Source organism: Acartia tonsa, chromosome 6, assembly GCF_053477335.1.
Source record: "Acartia tonsa isolate MP-2025a chromosome 6, ASM5347733v1, whole genome shotgun sequence".
Lineage (NCBI taxonomy): Eukaryota > Metazoa > Arthropoda > Copepoda > Calanoida > Acartiidae > Acartia > Acartia tonsa.
The window spans coordinates 27919978-27934855 of NC_137265.1; the positions used below are offsets into that span (position 1 = coordinate 27919978).

General features: G+C 31.2%; 1 protein-coding gene across 1 annotated transcript in view; it reads left to right on the forward strand.

Annotated features, from left to right (window-relative positions):
- The window catches only part of LOC145322257 (uncharacterized), a 36063-nt gene extending 21864 nt beyond the window's left edge, over positions 1-14199 (forward strand). The window contains exons 9-14 of the mRNA XM_080164130.1: positions 240-313; positions 707-749; positions 6376-6468; positions 9513-9584; positions 10514-10560; positions 12376-14199. Coding sequence (XP_080020256.1) covers positions 240-313; positions 707-749; positions 6376-6468; positions 9513-9584; positions 10514-10560; positions 12376-12502 — 456 coding nt within the window. The 3' untranslated portion in view covers positions 12503-14199. The remainder of the gene's footprint in view (positions 1-239; positions 314-706; positions 750-6375; positions 6469-9512; positions 9585-10513; positions 10561-12375) is intronic.
- Positions 14200-14878: the final 679 nt, after the last annotated feature.

Sequence of the window (14878 nt, forward strand, 5' to 3'; positions counted from 1 at the left end):
CTCTTAATTAATTAAATTCAGAAGAAACTATTTGCTTTTTAAAAATCTAATATTACATAGGTTTAAAAAAATTATAGGTACACATTTTTCAATTAATTTTTTATCAAACCTTAATCCCTGGTAAAGACATCAAAGAAATGAATGAAGTATAAATACACTTTCACCATCTATCGTTCTATCTATATAACTCTCTATCTATCTATCTATCTATCTATCTATCTAACTATCTATTTATTTAGTTTAACTTTGTTGGTAAACTGTTGGGACCAAAAGGAAACTCCCTAAAGAGATTACAAGATAGAACACAGACGAGGTAAAACATTTATTTAGAAAAAAAAGACATATTTTGTAGTGAAGCAAGCTACTCTGTAACTAACTTTCTCATTAATAAACATATCTTATTATGGCCTTAAATAACAAAAGTATAAAATGTGTGATTATTTGTTTGTTGACTTATTTTCAACTCTTAAAAGTAGTTAAAACCCTGTAGTTCAGCTTTGAAGAAAAAATATTAAGATATGTATTAAAATATAATCAAATGCTTTGGTAAGTTCAAAGTGTCTAAAAGATTTCTTATTATTAAAAATTAAGTTAAATTAATTATTTTGTAATATTTGATTGTAAACCTATGAAAAGTTTGGATTTATTTCTGTGTGATACAGTTAAATCATCGCATCACTTCTATAAATAATTAGTTTTTATTCAGGATGGCTATATTTGGGAGAGGAAGTATGAAAACAAGACAACAAGTAAGAATTTATTTCATATTATCACTGTAATATCAGTGTTTTATGGTAGATATGGGTTTTAGGAAGTAATTCCTATTGCACAAGAGAAAGATGATGCTAAAAATATCCTAAGAAGGATGACAACATCCAAAAAAAGCGAAGCTCTGAATTGATAGAAACAAATATACTTCATAAAAAAATTTGTCAAAAAAGTTAAAAATCAAACTTTTTTGAATGGAAGTACGGGTATCGATTATATTGTTGCCACGCATTTTACCTTACTTATAGAAATCATCATGCAAAGTTTGAAATTACTAGGACAATTCTAACATGTCTAAATTAAGTTAAAGAGCCAACCGTTACAGACGGACGTACGGAAGGACTGGCCAATCCTAATTATAGAAAAGCTTCGCTTTTAAAAATTAGTTTAAAAAATCATTAAACTTAAAACTATATAAATCATATGTCAACGCAATATCTTAAGCTTAACAGGGCGTATAAGAGTATTAATACTTTAGAGCTAATGCACTAACAAAAAGTATTAGTGTAGAAACAAAGCAGCTAGAAAATTTATTTTCACATTTACAAAACATAAAAAAAATTTACTTGAGTCAATGTGTATTAGAATTGAATTTTCTCATAAAACACTACGCCATAATGTAAAAAGCTTTAGTGTTTTTGCGTATATGCAAAACTTAGCTAATGTGATATATTTAATTTTGCAGAAGTGAAGGATTACCAACGAATTAGGAGTACATACAGACTTTCAGTCAAAATAACCTAAGAAATTTGTATGTTGCTTCTCTTTTCAACTTTTCAGACAGTCAGACAGACACATACAAGACAGACAGTCAGACAGACACATACAAGACATACAGACAGACAGACACATACAAGACAGACAGACACATACAAGAAAGACAGACAGACAGACACATACAAGACAGCCAGACAGACACATACAAGACAGACAGACACATACAAGACAGACAGTCAGACAGTCAGACAGACACATACAAGACATACAGACAGACACATTCATTCATAAGAAAGACAGACAAACATACACGTGTCTAGATTTAGATTCATTAGAGTTTTCTTTTTATGTATCCTTTCATTAGTAATTCTCAATATAAACACAGGGAGAGTTAATCAATGGTTAATAGTATAGATTACCAATATCATAGGAATATCATTAGTGGCTTTGTCCCTATAAACTAGGGACTATAACTTAAGGGGGAGGGGGATGTGCCTATCCAAACAAATTCTTGTGATAAAAGATTGGGTATAGTCCCTTTCGTGACAACGCTTCTTAAGGGGTGTTTCGTCGTAATTTCACAGTAGCTTTTATCCTATTTCTAGCCTCTGCGGGGCCAATTGGTTAACTCTCGGGGCAATCCCCTAACCTAACATGCTACAGTGAAAATAAAATGCCCCTTAAGAGGCGTCGTCACGAAAGACTAAAATTTTTTTTGCGGCTATCGCTTAATCTCTTCTCCCCGCCAAATAAATTTAAAAATTGCCCTGAAACAATATTAAAATTATCTGAAATCGGTCCCGCCATTTACGAGGTTTTTTTAGACACACACATTGAAATATTTCTTTTTTGAATAAAACTTTGAAAAGTCTTTTCCAATGAAGAAAATCTGAGAATATTTTGTAATGGCTGAAAAGAAGAAAATTTATCATGGGGGAATATTAAATATCCCTTCCTCATTCTATAGACAGGGATGAAATGAATCGACAAAAAAAAACTTTTAAACTTTATTTATATAAAAAAAACTACAATATGATATTGGGCTTTAAAATGCGTATTCAATACATTTTGGTTCGATGTTAATACTCCTTAAGTTAGAATACCAAAACTTGTATCAGCGAATCATTTTATAATTCCTATAAAAAATAACGTCATACTGGCCTATCATTGGTCAATTGAAAATGTATACTGGCCTGCCATTAGTAATTTAGCCTGTGTATTTGGGTATTGTTTAATGTCATTTTTTATATGCACTATAAACAGCTTCTCGAAATTTTCGAAGATTTAAAAAATAATTTGAAGATTTTTATTTTATTAAACTTATCTGTACCCCATTGTGCTGTGTACTACATAAGGCTGAGTACATTATCCTTCTTACCATCAATCTCTTATTCATTTTCACAAATAGAAAAAATCATTACTTTATATAAAATGTAAAAGTAAAACTTATCTTTTTTGCGCTACTTTATGTATAGAGCATGTCCGTCCGTCCGTTTGTCCCTCAGTAAGCGCATGTTACATGAGTTTCAGGGTGCGCCATCTAAAACGCAAATAATGTACGCAACAAGATATGGAATGTGCACACAACTTCAAACTTTAAAGATAAATATACTATCATTTTAAACTGTAAAAGAAATACATAATCTAAACTAATTCTCTTCTCTGATAATTTGTATGTAAAAGTCTATAGAAAATTAGAAAAGAGAGAGATAAGGGTATACCTAGAATCTATATAGAGGACAGTAATTATTAGTTATTCAATAGAAATTTATTGGACAGGCACGCAATAATCTATAAAAGATTTTTGTTATAGCTTTGTTATAGTTTTGTATAACCCTAATCTATACACCCCTCCTAGTTGCACTACTATATGTAGACTCAATATTCTAAATAGTTTTGTATATCCCTAATCTACACACCCCTCCTAGTTGCACTACTATATGTAGACTCAATATTCTAAATAGTTTTGTATATCCCTAATCTACACACCCCTCCTAGTTGCACTACTAGATGTAGACTCAATATTCTAAATAGTTTTGAAAATCCTTAATCTATACACCCCACCTAGTTGCACTACTAGATGTAGACCAAATATTCTAAATAGTTTTGTATATACCTAATCTACACACCCCTCCTAGTTGCACTACTAGATGTAGACCAAATATTCTAAATAGTTTTGTATATCCCTAATCTATACACCCCTCCTAGTTACACTACTAGATGTAGACCAAATATTCTAAATAGTTTTGTATATCCCTAATCTATACACCCCTCCTAGTTGCACTACTAGATGCAGACTCAATATTCTAAATAGTTTTGTATTGCCCTAATCTATACACCACTCCTAGTTGCACTACTAGATGGCGACTCAATATTCTAAATAGTTTTGTATAGCCCTAATCTATACACCCCTCCTAGTTGCACTACTAGATGTAGACTCAATATTCTAAAAAGTTTTGTATAGCCCTAATCTATACACCACTCCTAGTTGCACTACTAGATGTAGACTCAATATTCTAAAAAGTTTTGTATATCCCTAATCTATACACCACTCCTAGTTGCACTACTAGATGTAGACTCAATATTCTAAATAGTTTTGTATATCCCTAATCTATACACCCCTCCTAGTTGCACTACTAGATTTAGACTCAATATTCTAAAAAGTTTTGTTTATCTCTAGTCTATACACCCCTCCTAGTTGCACTACTAGATGGCGACTCAATATTCTAAATAGTTTTGTATAGCCCTAATCTATACACCCCTCCTAGTTGCACTACTAGATGTAGACTCAATATTCTAAATAGTTTTGTTTATCCCTAATCTATACACCACTCCTAGTTGCACTACTAGATGTAGACTCAATATTCTAAAAAGTTTTGTATAGCCCTAATCTATACACCACTCCTAGTTGCACTACTAGATGTAGACTCAATATTCTAAAAAGTTTTGTATAGCCCTAATCTATACACCCCTCCTAGTTGCACTACTAGATGTAGACTCAATATTCTAAATAGTTTTGTATATCCCTAATCTATACACCCCTCCTAGTTGCACTAATAGATGTAGACTCAATATTCTAAAAAGTTTTGTATATCCCTAATCTATACACCCCTCCTAGTTGCACTACTAGATGTAGACTCAATATTCTAAAAAGTTTTGTATAGCCCTAATCTACTTTAGATTTCTTATTTGGTCAAGTTTTGTCGCACACAGTGGGGTGGATAAATCATATTATTTAGAAAAATAAAAAAAAGAACATTTCGGAGAAAATGCCTAGATTTAAAAAAAATATTAGCTTGTTTTAAAAAAGAAACTAATGTGTTAATTAAAACTAGCGGCTCCGCCCCTAGAGGACTCTAAAGGACACGGAAAATTGGGTGGGGAAATTTGACCCTCCATTTTCATCTTTATTATTTAGTGATAATAAACATTCCCTTGACCAATCATAAGCTTCACTTCAAAATAAAGATCCTTTGCTAAAAACATATGCACAGACAGACAGATAGACACCCTTTTGCCCTTTTGCTTTAAAAACATGATTATAAGATGATATCTTGACTTAACTGTTAACAAAACAAAACTCGTCTTTTAGTTAGAAGTAAAACAGTTTTTCTTTAGATAAAATATGTATTTATGATATTTTGTCTGTAAAAATAAAGTTTGATGCCATTGTGATTCTTTTCTCCTAATCAGATCTTGACACCCAATTTAGTTTTTACCTACTCGGCACTCATCTACTTATGTAGTATATACACAGTGGGGGACCCACAAAGTTTGATATGTTGGAGCACGGGAACCATATTTAAGATAGATTAGTTTTTGTTTGCTAGGTACTCATCTACTTTTTTAGTATATGTACAGTGGGGATCCCACAGATTTTGATATGTTGGAGCAAGGGAACCATACTAAATATAGATTAGTTTTTACTTGCTAGGTACTCATCTACTTATGTAGTATATGCATAGGGGAGATCCCACAGATTTTGATATGTTGGAGCACGGGAACCTTACTTATAATATAGATTTGTTTTTATCTCCTCGGCACTGATCTACTTACATATATAATATATACACATTAGGGGACCCACATATTTTGCTATGTTGGAGCACAGAAGACATACTCAATTTAGATTAGTTTTAACTTGCTAGACACTCATCTACTTATGTATTATTCAGGGGCTACTATTCAGCTAATTAATCCTATTTGAAATTGCCGAAAATTAAATATTTTGTTGGAGTAAAACTTGTTTTTGGTGTATCTGAAAGGGAAGTGGGTAAGAAGGGGGAGAAAAAGGAAAGGGGTTGAGAGAAAATTTGCACTTATAATTGATTGTCAGAATCACATTCCTTTTTCCCTGTGTATTATTATGCAGATTAAGGGACCCACAGATTTTGTTGCACAGAATCCATACTTTATATAGAAAAGTTCTTACCTACTCAGCACTCATTTACTTACAATATAGATTAGTCTTTATCTTTCCTTAACTAGTAAGGGCGGGATTATCCTTCGATTTTTAAGCAATCATCTAGAGAATCCAGACCATTTTCTAACAACCAAGGATATTAAGTTAAGTAACATCCAAAAGACAACCAACCCTTTGATGGTACAACCTTTGTCTGAGAAGTCCTAAGTTAATGAGTTGTGCCTGTTTATGGGCTAAGGCATTCCCCCTTCTAAAAAATGTATATTGCTTACCTGACACAAAAGCAGTAGGAACCATTTTTAAAGTCTTTAGTTTTGACGCGGGGTCGGGTCGAGATTCGAACCTATCACCGACGAGGGGATGCACTACATTTTGAGCCACAGGCGCGGGTTTTTATCTACTTGGCACTCATTGATGTATTATATACTTACAGCCAATCCAAAAGTTTTACCCTGTAACTATTTCAGGAGCAAGCTTTGCTTGATACAGGAGAAACTAAGTATAAACACCTAGAGGAAGATTTACATGTGGAAATTTCTACTTATGGTCCACCGGCAGAGGTAAGTTAAAACTATTTTCCCCCCACTTATAGGAATAAAGACCAGTAGATAAAAAAGTGGATTGGTAGATATATCTATATGCATAGTTAGGTTACATTGGCAACAATATAATGCACAAAAACATGTATTACATAGAACGAATTAAAATGCAAATTATCTGGAAATGTAGTATTTTTAGAATAATTATAGCAGGTTCATCTATAATTCATAGATTTTCATTGTAAAATTACCTAAAAAGTATCACGAAATCATGAAAAATTTAAAATTTTGAAAATTTATCTTAAATATAAATATTTGCATTTTGCTTCTTGTATGACATAATATTGATATAATGATACTTTGGTTATGTGTTTGTGACAAAATAATTATCTTATGCGTTACTTACTTCATACTTATTGCTTCACAAATATGGAGATAGGAATTTGGTAAGACACCTATTAGGGTGGATCGATTTTGGAATTTTACATTAGTAGACATTGGCAAGGGTTACTGGGCCATTATAAAACCCTGTGAAACTTGAAAGAGGTTTTTTAATCCAAAAACAACGGGCGCGCGGGGGGTGTAAAATATGCCCGCCCCCCTTATAAAACCAAAAATTGAAATTCCTTCAAACACAGGCATGTTGCATATCGAAATGACCGCATTGAAATGCTGATTACAGATCTGAAAACCGTTTTAAAAATTATTGATTCAGTCTGAAATGATTTAACAAAATTAACATTTTCGACTAAATCAGCTGTTTTTAGGTACTTAATGAGATCTTATTCGAACTAGGAGCAATATTTTTCAAAACGGTTTTCAGATTCGTAATCAGCATTTCAATGCGGTCATTTTGATTTGCAACATGCCTGTGTTTGAAGGAATTAAAACTTTTGGTTTTATAAGGGGGTGGGCACTTTTTATACCCCCCGCATATATATGACTTCCGCAACTTATGATAACAGTAAAATCTAAAAAAATTGGGAAATGGACCAACCCTAACACCTATCCCCATCAGTAATTTCAAAGGCCTGTAGAATTACAGAATGATTTATAAATCTAATAAGATTATACTTGCAGCGTTGTCCTTTAGTGAGAAAAAACATATGAGGAAATATCATACTTTTAGAATAAAGTAAAGGTTTCAGTATCTTTTTAGATTATACAGTGTGTTTTTTTTATGAGAACTTTTTTGAAAGTTATTTTACCCCACTTATAGTTATCAGAATTTAATGATTAATTGCTTATTTTCTTCGTTTTTTATAACCATGAATAGAACAACAAAAAAATATTTCAATTTCTATTTAAAAAGTAGAATTAAATCTAAAATTCCAAACTTAGGTGTCAACATCTAAAATTGGTTTTACCGCATTTTTCCTAAGCTAAAATATTCTACCGTTTGCAAGAAAAAAATTGGATTTTCAGTAGTCGACTTTGGGGGGCCAGTACTCCCTCCCTGGTTGAGATATGGCCTTCAAACTTTAATATGTTATAATACATGTCTCCAATGGTAACTGTATTAATTCTTAGTTCTATAACTCAACTTTGAAGCGTTTTGCAACTATTCTTGCAAAGGGTAAAAGATTTGAGCATAAGAAAAATGCGCTTAAACCATTTTTAGATGTTGACACCTAAGTTTGGAATTTTAGAATTTACTGTATTTTTTAAATAAAAAATTGTAATATTTTTTTGTTGTTCTATTAATGGTTATAACAAACGAAGAAAATAAGCCATTAATCATTAAATTCTGATAACTATAAGTGGGGTAAAATTGCTTTCAAAAAAGTTCTCATAAAAAAAACACACTGTATTATTTGGAGTTAACAAGGCATTTGCTGTGCTTAATACAATGTGCACAGTAATTCATCATGGGGTTTTAAAACTATAAGGGGGTAAACAAGGGAAATGCAGCCCCCGATACATCCCCCTACCCCACGACACTGGTTTTATATAAAGCAAAGCTTTTCTAGGTCAGGAAGTATCCGTCTTGTTTGGGGATTCCTGTTACAATTAGACATTATCTAGAAAGTATAGCAAAAAAAACTTAAATATTGGTTTCATAAATAAAATCTTTATGTGTTTCCAATTTATTCCTGATGTTACATTGAAGCTTTTACTGTAAGAAATAATTTATTGATATATATTTGTAAAGAAGAGACATATTAGTTTTCCGCGTTATAAAGGTAAATATTATTAATATTCCAGGCAGGGATATATAATATCAAGAAAGAATATTTTCCAGTATGGCTTCGAAACCGATTAATATTCGCTGGATTAGAACCTATTCTATTCAGCAATAGTAAAAAATATGTATTGCATCATATTATAGACAATATTCCACCAATATTACAATAAAAATCATAAAATCAATACCAGTTTTGTTAGCCGGTCCTTCGGCTACTCGGAACTAATAAAAATATTTTTTAATCTTATAATCTTTATTTTTATATCAGCAGAAAGCTGTTTAATTTATTACTTTAGGTTATATTGGGTATTGTATAGCCCCGCACCACAAGTATAGTTCCCCCAACTGGTACATGAAATAAATGCCCCTCCCTTTCTTCCAATTTATTTTAACATTAAGGTGGGTGGGTGAATTTGGTGATTGACAAGCAGTTCAAGGGGAGAACCTATTTTTAAAAGAAATTAAGTGGAAATTTATCTATAATTCCTTGTCCTATCCCTGTATATCCTGTAATATTCTTAAATAACTAAAGTGATATTGAATCTCACAGAATTGATAAGTTATTGTCATATAATAAGATTATATTACTTCAGATAATAAAGTTATTATGATATTTTATCACAGATTATTATATATGGGAGGGGGGGGGGGGGAGGAATAACCTTTGTTAAACTATTAATGGAAAGTAGATATTGCATACTAATCAAAAAAATATGTAACCTTCTATATTTTTATGTATCTTTCCATCTATCTATCTATATATTTATCTATCTTTCTAAGTGTATGGAAGAATCTCCTCTGCACTCCAAGAAATCCGTCAGTATCTGGTACCAGACAAGAATGATAATATATCTATCTATCTATCTATCTATCTATATAGGTGTATGGAAGAATCTCCTCTGCACTCCAAGAAATCCGTCAGTATTTGGTACCAGACAAGAATGATAATATCAGGAATTACAAGTTATATTAATTACAATATCATTGGCAATTGATCTATAGTGTAAATCAAAGGTAATAAGTAATGTTTTGGTAGACAAAATATTGATGTATTTTCATGAAAATTTGCGTAAAAAAACATCATGTTGATGATATCTCATTCCCATATAAACGACCCCTTAAATAGTGGATGTAAATATGCATTTATTTCCCCGGTATGATCATTTATATCCCTGGTATCAATTTTAGAAGATTTTTAATTTTTTTGGAAGATTTTAGAATTTTTATTGATTACTAAAAGAAAGAAAAATAATATCAGGGAAATAAATAAAATTCAAAAACCAAAATTAAACCACATTTTAGCATAAAAATGAGTTTTTGTTTAAATGAGAATGATATTCCTATCCAGTTTTTGTTTAGGAATGGGGTATTACTATCCAGTTTTTTGTTTAGGAATGAATATTTTTTACCCTCGTGAATAAATTATGTGAAATATAAAAAAATATTCATTCCTAAACAAAAAAAACTGGATAGGAATATCATTCTCTTTTAAACAAAAACTCATTTTTATGCTAAAATGTGGTTTAATTTTGGTTTTTAAATTTAATTTATTTCCCTGGTATTATTTTTCTTTCTTTTAGTAATTAATAAAAATTCTAAAATCTTCAAAAAAAATTAAAAATCTTCTAAATGATACCAGGGATATAAATGATCATACCGGGGAAATAAATGAATATTTACATCCACTATTTAAGGGGTCGTTTATATGGGAATGAATATTTTTTACCCTCGTGAATAAATGATGACCTATCGGTCCATCATTTATAAAAATATTCATTCCTAAACAAAAAACTGGATAGGAATACCCCATTCATGTTATCAAAAATAATTTTAAAATTTCTTTAAATTCAGTTATAATATAACTTATGCTAATTTTATATTAGACAACAACAGAGAATTGAACTTTTAAATTTGGATCCTATACCAAGGTATTTATTTTATTTTTTATTACCATAAATATCAAATGTAGAAATCGACGAATAAAAAAAGTTACACGAAAAATTGCGTATATAGTAAAGAATTATACAGTGTTTTTTAATGGAACAAGAATGAAACCCACTTACCATTGACAGAATTTAATTAGAACTATAATAAAATGCCCCAAGCCAATGAAGAAAATAAGATATTGCTCATTATTTCTGTCAATGGTAATTGATTTAATTAAGCAATGCTTTTGGTCCATTGTAAAAAAAACCGCTGTATAATGAAGCAACATAATCTGATCTTACCAGTTACATTAGTTATAGAGTAGCTACAATTCGTATAAAAAACGTAGATATAAAAAAATTTAAAAACAGGACAGGAAGAAAAGATTGTATAAATGACAGAAACAGATGGAATATTAAAACTAATATTATATTTGTATTTTGAATTACTAGTGGCTTCGAACTTGAGTTAAAAGGGAGTGAATAAGAGATAAAACGATGGACGATAAATTGATATACATATCCAATGATGATAAACAATATTGTCCCTTCTGCAGATTAAAACTATGTTGAAAAAGTTTTGAGCCAGGGCCCAGGGGTAATAAAACTTTAGTTGGAAGTGTAATTCACAGCCCAATGTACCCTGCCTCCCTCCTAAATCCATAAATTCAGTATTTGTCAAAACGTCTAAGGAATCCCTATACTAAAGAGGTATATGACGTCAAAGTAAAGAGAGCGAAGGGTAGAGAGAGAGAGAGAGAGAGAGAGAGAGAGAGAGAGAGAGAGAGAGAGAGAGAGAGAGAGAGAGAGAGAGAGAGAGAGAGAGAGAGAGAGAGAGAGAGAGAGAGAGAGAGAGAGAGAGAGAGAGAGAGAGAGAGAGAGAGAGAGAGAGAGAGAGAGAGAGAGAGAGAGAGAGAGAGAGAGAGAGAGAGAGAGAGAGAGAGAGAGAGAGAGAGAGAGAGAGAGAGAGAGAGAGAGAGAGAGAGAGAGAAAATGAAGGGATGTAGAAAAAGAGAAATTGCAAGAAAAAAGGGACCAGATAACCCAAAATTAATATTCCTCCTGCTCATTCCCCCAATTCTTGAAAGCTAAAAATATTGAATTTCACACATAAATTCCTTTTTTCGGGGGATGGGTGATTATTTTATTTCCTATTTTTTCTATACCTATATCCCTGGGTAAATTGAGATGAAATATTGATCAAAGGTTGGAAACATTAGTTTTGTCCCAGGAGATATTTTAACTTTTTCTTCGACACAAACTTGAAACAAAATGAAATGGGTAAATAAATAAATAAACAAACACGGATAACAACATCCTTAAGAAGCGAAGCTCAACAAATCAGAGATGGACAAACGGACAAAGTTAGCTATAAGATAGGTATTCAGTGGTCTTTTGAGAATATTTTTCAAATTTATTTTAGGTTAGGCTAGGTTAAGTAAGGGTTCGAAAAGCCTTGCAGGGTATTATACCATGGATAGAAGGCGCTGCAGGATGTGTTATATGCTTTTTTTTAAAAAGTGGAAATAAGGGGATGGAGGATGAGGGGAATGTGGTGATCCAAATGTAGGTTTGAGTGAAAGTACACAATAATGTTCAAGTAGTGGAGCAATAAGAAGTAACAAGAAAAGTTCTTTATAGTGTTTATAGAAAAATTACGTCATGCAATACAAATGACCAATGGTAGTCCAATGTATAGACTTAATTACAAATTGCAGGCCAGTATACATTTTAATGGACCAATGGTAGGCCAATATTGCGCCATTTTGTAAAAAACTTCGTATCAATCCTATTTACTCATCATGATAATTGTTTCAGAGGCGAAGATGATAACCTTGAAGGAGATGGGGAAAATATTGATAATGGAAATGATGACAAACTATCACAAGATGGACTTGATGGACTCCAAGATGGACACCACGATGGACATCCAGACACAGAATAAACAATAAATTTAATATGAAGAAAAAAATGACATTTAAAACTTTTGTGAAAAATGTGACAAAAATGATTTAGTTTAGAAGTTTTATTGTGAAAAATATCATGAAATAGTTTAAAGACCTTGTGTGACATTATTAAATTTCTGATAAAAACTTAAGATATTTATATACAGAAAAAAACAGGGTTACCAAAATCAGAATACATGTAAAATATTTAATACAAGGATAGTTATGTCTGTAAGCAGAGCAACAGTAATTTTAAAGAATTATTCAAAAAAGATTTTTTTGTCTTATAAAAAAATTATTTTCTAACTTATCTCACAAGTCAATTTAATTAAATATTGATATCTATGATCATTTTATCGTATTTGAAATGTAAAATACAATGATATAACTTTTACATATATCAAGCAAATAGTTTAAAAAGAAATCTTTATTTTGAATGGTGGAAAAGTTCGAAGCATTATTTCCTTGCTGATGCTAGATTTGAGATAAAATAATGGACTCACCAGAGTGTCCCTAGCCTAAAATTACAAAAATGTAAGACGCACGAGTCAAGTTATTGGAGTAATGCTGCGATTCTATATCTGGCTTTTAGTATAGCTTTGTAGCAATCTAACTTTACCTCAAATTTTTTATATTAAAATTGTAGAAAAATTGTAGTCCAAAATATTTAACTTTTCATTAAAAATCTTAAAAATCTAAGTCAGACGAAGGAATAGTCATATATCGTATCGTATTATAGACAGCTTACCGCGGAAATAAAATGAAAAAAATAATAGATTAAATCCAGTTTCTTCAGCCCCGAGGGGCCGAAGATTTGGGCTAACAAAACTGTTATTAATTCTATGATTATTATTTCAATATTCGTGGAAAGTTATCTGTCATACGGTGCTACACATGATTTTTCATTATGGCTGAGTACCGGTTCTAATACAGCGGATATTATTCGGTTTCGAAGCCTGGAATAATCATTAATGAATAATGAATTTATATTTGTGAAATTATTTTGACATTTGAGATATTGTTTGAGAAATGAAATGTGTTTGGTTTTCTTCATTAATAATATAAATAGTTGGATGGAATCTCTACCACATATAAACAAATCTTAAAGGGTTTCCATTAATATAAAGAAATAAAAAGAAGCTACTTATAGTGCTTATAAAAATTAAGTCAAACAATAAAAATAACCAATGCCTTTCATTGGTCATTTGTATTGTATGACGTGATTTTTTCATAGGCTCTATAAGCTGCTTCAAATGAAATGTGAAAAGACATATTCTTTATGCCCGTCATCCGTAGCTATTATTACATGCTAAATCTAAGAAACTTGTTTAGTTTATATGTTAGGGCATTTTATTGAGGGGCTTAAAATCATCATACATTTTACCCTTCTATCGCATCTATAAATCATGGTTAGGTAAGGTTATTTGATTTTTTATATATAAAGTCTAGGTAAGACTAATGAAGAGATTAAACTGACTCAATTGTAATGTACCCCACATGGGCAAGGACTTGCTTCAAAATATATAATAATAAACATATGCTTTGAATGATTTGATTATTTTCAATAGGATTTCCAAACAAAAAACCTTTTATATCATAGTTAGGGGTTGGGTTTAATAATCAAATTGAAGAATGGAAAATTGTTGTTTTTATGTTAAATGTGATATTTAATAAATTAAATAAAGTTTTATATGAATATTTGCTTTCTAGTTCATATAAATTAGATACCTTACCTCGTAAGAGCAGTTTTGTCCTTTGATTTTTAAGTGACCATCAAAAAAATCCAGAGCATCATCTGCTTGTAATGGGATGCGATACTCTAACACCCAAGGATGTTAGGTTAAGTAATATCCAACAGACAACCAACCCTTTTATTGCACGACTTTTGTCTGAGAAGTCCTAACTGGTGCATGGTATTAAGTTTCGCCTCTTCATTGGCGAAGTCATTCCAAATGCGATGAAGTTAGATAATACGGTAATAAATACCTATGCGAAATATTATCAAACGCTTTAAGAAAGTCAAACTGATGCAAATACATATATTATGTTTAGAGTTTTTTTAGCGGAACTACTCTACATATCAGTATGTCTTAGTGCGACCCTTTTTTTCTACGTGGAACACAATATTACATTTACTTTCTATCACTTAATTCCCATACATATTTTTCTTACGCATACATGATAGAAACCAATTATTTATGTCCTAAAACTTATTTATATAAACGAAGATATTTTACAATTAGATTAGAACAGTCCGACTTTGCGTTGGTTAATTGCGTTGGTTTCGCATTTTTAAAAATTCCAAAAAATCGATTGTTTTTTTTTATTGAAGGTACATTCAAATCACAGAATTTTGTGATGCAATTGATTGTTTT